We start from the raw sequence: 2,858 nt of genomic DNA on the forward strand, positions 1-2,858 counted from the left end.
GTGGTGTGAGGAGGCCCTGTCACCAGAACTTGGCTTTGATTTGTCTCAAGTGCGGGACTCCCACAATAAACCCGGCTCGGGAAAGGGCCTCGCAGCTCCGTGAGCGCTGGCAGCCGCCCGTGGGTCTGTGTGCACAGGCTCGTGTTCTCTGCCGGGCACCACTCACTTCCCATGGGAGGCGATGTCATCCCTGGGGCCACTCAGGGTCCCCCCAGTGGGCACGTGACAGTGGCACGCGCCGCACGGAGACTGGACGCATGAGGCCCGCACGCCGCGCTCTTCCCCACGGGAGTGTTTGCCTTTTGCTCTAAGCAAGGCCATGGGCACCTGGACCATGTCCTGCAGGAAGGAGGGAAGGAAGCCGTGCCCGCAGCTTCCCTCTTGCATTTCCTGGGAAACGGTTGGCAGCACAGCCACTGGCTCAGCAGATGTTGACACGACCATGCCCCTGCCCGGGCCAACATCCCTAGGGGAGTGCCCACCCTCTCTGTTTCCTATAAAAGGCAGGCAGAGCGGCTGGAGGAGAAGAGGGGAGGAGAAGAGGCCGAGATAAGAAGCCAAGATAAGCCCAGACGCCAACAACTCTCAGGTGGAAGCTCTTATCCGCACGCAGCCTCCAGCATGAAGGTCTCCGCAGGGCTGCTGTGCCTGCTGCTCGCCGTGGCCGTGGCCGTCCTCAGCGCCGAGGTGGTGGCTCAGCCAGGTAAGCCCCTTCTCTCCTTCTCTCTGTTCTCTCTCCTTTTGGGAGGTCCTAAGCCAACATGCCCCACCTCCCAGCCGATCAGAGCAGCAGGGGTCCTGGGAGCTTCGCGTTAACATCCAGTTCTAGAAACAGAAAGCAGAGCCCAGGTGGGGACAAGAGGAGCCCCACTCCCACCCCCTCCCAGCCATGGCCACGCCAGGATGAAAGCCACGCTGCCCACTCCAAATCCAGGGCCTTTTCTCGGGCCCCAGCGGATCTCCCCAAACTCTGCAGACTGGGGGTCATAACCAGGATGGGTCACTCTGGCCTCAAGGTCAGCCGTGACCTGTCCCCACCATGCAGCTGGGAAAGCCGACTGCAAATCTTAAGCCCGCCTCAGGGCCAAGGGCGGGAGGGCAGTACCTGGGATGGGAGAGACCAGGTCTGCCTCCCTGCCCTCCTCCTGGGGGGTGGGGGTGGGGCGGGGGTGAGACCACCTGGCCTCCCTGCCCTCCTCCCCCAGACGCTTCCTGCCACAGTCAGGCTGAGAAAGCCTCGCACCTCCTGAGGGCTTCTCCTGTGGCTTTATTCCAGGTGCGCTCCTTACCACGACCACCTGCTGCTTCACGGTGACCAACAAGAAGATCCCTTTGCAGAAGCTCAGGAGCTACCGAGTCACCAGCAGCCATTGTGCCCAGAAAGCTGTCATGTGGGTAGAAAACCCTGCTCACCTCCACACCCGCCTCAGCCTGCCCCCCCGTCCCCGTCCCCAAAGCCCCCAATCCAAAGCTCTGCCCCAGAACACAGACATCAGACTAATTCAGGACCTTGTACTCAGGGGATAAGATCTACCCAGGCTGTGTCATCCAGATCCTCCTGTTATTCATCACAAAAGGCCCCGAGAGAGCCAGTGAGGTGCCACAGCCAGCTCCCTGACGGGCGCGGCTCACACCCTGGCGGAGGCTCTGGTGGCCAGGCCAGCCTCCCCCAGGGGGGCACAAACAGCGACTGGGTCCGGAGGCCCCTTCCTGCCACACCCTTCCCTCCTCCCAAGTGCTCCCTCTAACTGTGCGGGCGCTTCTCTATCCACAGCTTCAAAACCAAGCTGGCCAAGCACATCTGTGCCGACCCAAAGGAGAAGTGGGTCCAGGACCATATGAAGCACCTGGACCGAAAGTCTCACAGCTGGAAGATGAGGACTCCCCCGGCCCCGCGGACACCACGCCAGAGTGTGGAACGTGAACATGTCTTCTCCCCCAGCCCCCCCTGCACTAATGGCACCGTCATTTCCCAATAGGGAGGCAGAGCTGTTTTGTCTTAAGTAATGTTTAATATTATTTGCATTCTTCCTGGGTTGGGGTCTATTTTGTATATTGGCCATCTTTTTGTGTGTATGTGTGTGTGTTTTATTTTTTAATTGGGGTGACAACGGTTAATAAAATCATATAAGTTTCAGGTGTACAGTTCTATAAGCCATCATCTGTATATTGTATTGTGTGTTCACCACCCCAAGTCAAGTCTCCTTCCATCTCATGTATAACCCCTGTACCCTCTCCTACTCCCGTCCCCCCCCCCCCGCCCCGTGCTGTGATCACCATGCTGTTGACCGTGTCTATGAGTTTTGTTGTTTGTTTTTGCTTGAGCTTTCTTCTTTAAAGGAAGGCCTTGAGCCCGTTGGTTCCTGTCATGGGTGCCCTTCCTCCTGCAGTAAGTGGCAGGCAGGGTCCCTCTCCTGCCTAACTGCCCAGGGCTGGTGGCCATGCCTGTGAGAACCACAGGGGTGAAGGGCCAGGGCAGCTAGGGAGGAGAGTGCCTGGTGAATGCCAGGTGTTGTTAGCTAAATATTGTTACTTGTGAGAAAATGCAATCGTGGGACTGCGGACATTTTGCAGGAATACATTTTATTTAAAATCTCTAACAGTGGTGTTTTCTTTGAGGGTAACTTCCAATCAGTAGGGGGCTCTCTGAAGTGCAGGTGGGTGTAGTGGGCTAGCCTAGGTCAGGGGGGCCCTGGCTTACCAGCCCAGACTAGTCTAGAACAATGGCTCCAGTCCCAGCATCAGCTTCTAACTGGTCTCCCTGAACCCATGCCTTCCCAATGGGGAGCAGTCCTCCATCCTGGAGTCATATACACATGATGTGCACCTGACCCCCCTCTCCCCACAAGGGAAAAGCA

At 57.9% G+C, this 2,858-nt stretch overlaps 1 protein-coding gene across 1 annotated transcript; it reads left to right on the top strand.

The window, feature by feature from the left end:
* The first annotated feature begins 518 nt into the window (after window positions 1-518).
* Window positions 519-2,135, top strand: LOC102438563 (C-C motif chemokine 13). Its single transcript, XM_006102062.3, has 3 exons — window positions 519-703; window positions 1,277-1,391; window positions 1,775-2,135. The coding sequence occupies exons 1-3, from the start codon at window positions 622-624 to the stop codon at window positions 1,977-1,979; spliced, it is 402 nt and encodes a 133-aa protein (XP_006102124.1). The 5' UTR covers window positions 519-621; the 3' UTR covers window positions 1,980-2,135.
* The last annotated feature ends 723 nt before the right edge of the window (window positions 2,136-2,858 follow it).

This window comes from Myotis lucifugus, unplaced genomic scaffold, assembly GCF_000147115.1.
Source record: "Myotis lucifugus unplaced genomic scaffold, Myoluc2.0 scaffold_396, whole genome shotgun sequence".
NCBI classification, from domain to species: domain Eukaryota; kingdom Metazoa; phylum Chordata; class Mammalia; order Chiroptera; family Vespertilionidae; genus Myotis; species Myotis lucifugus.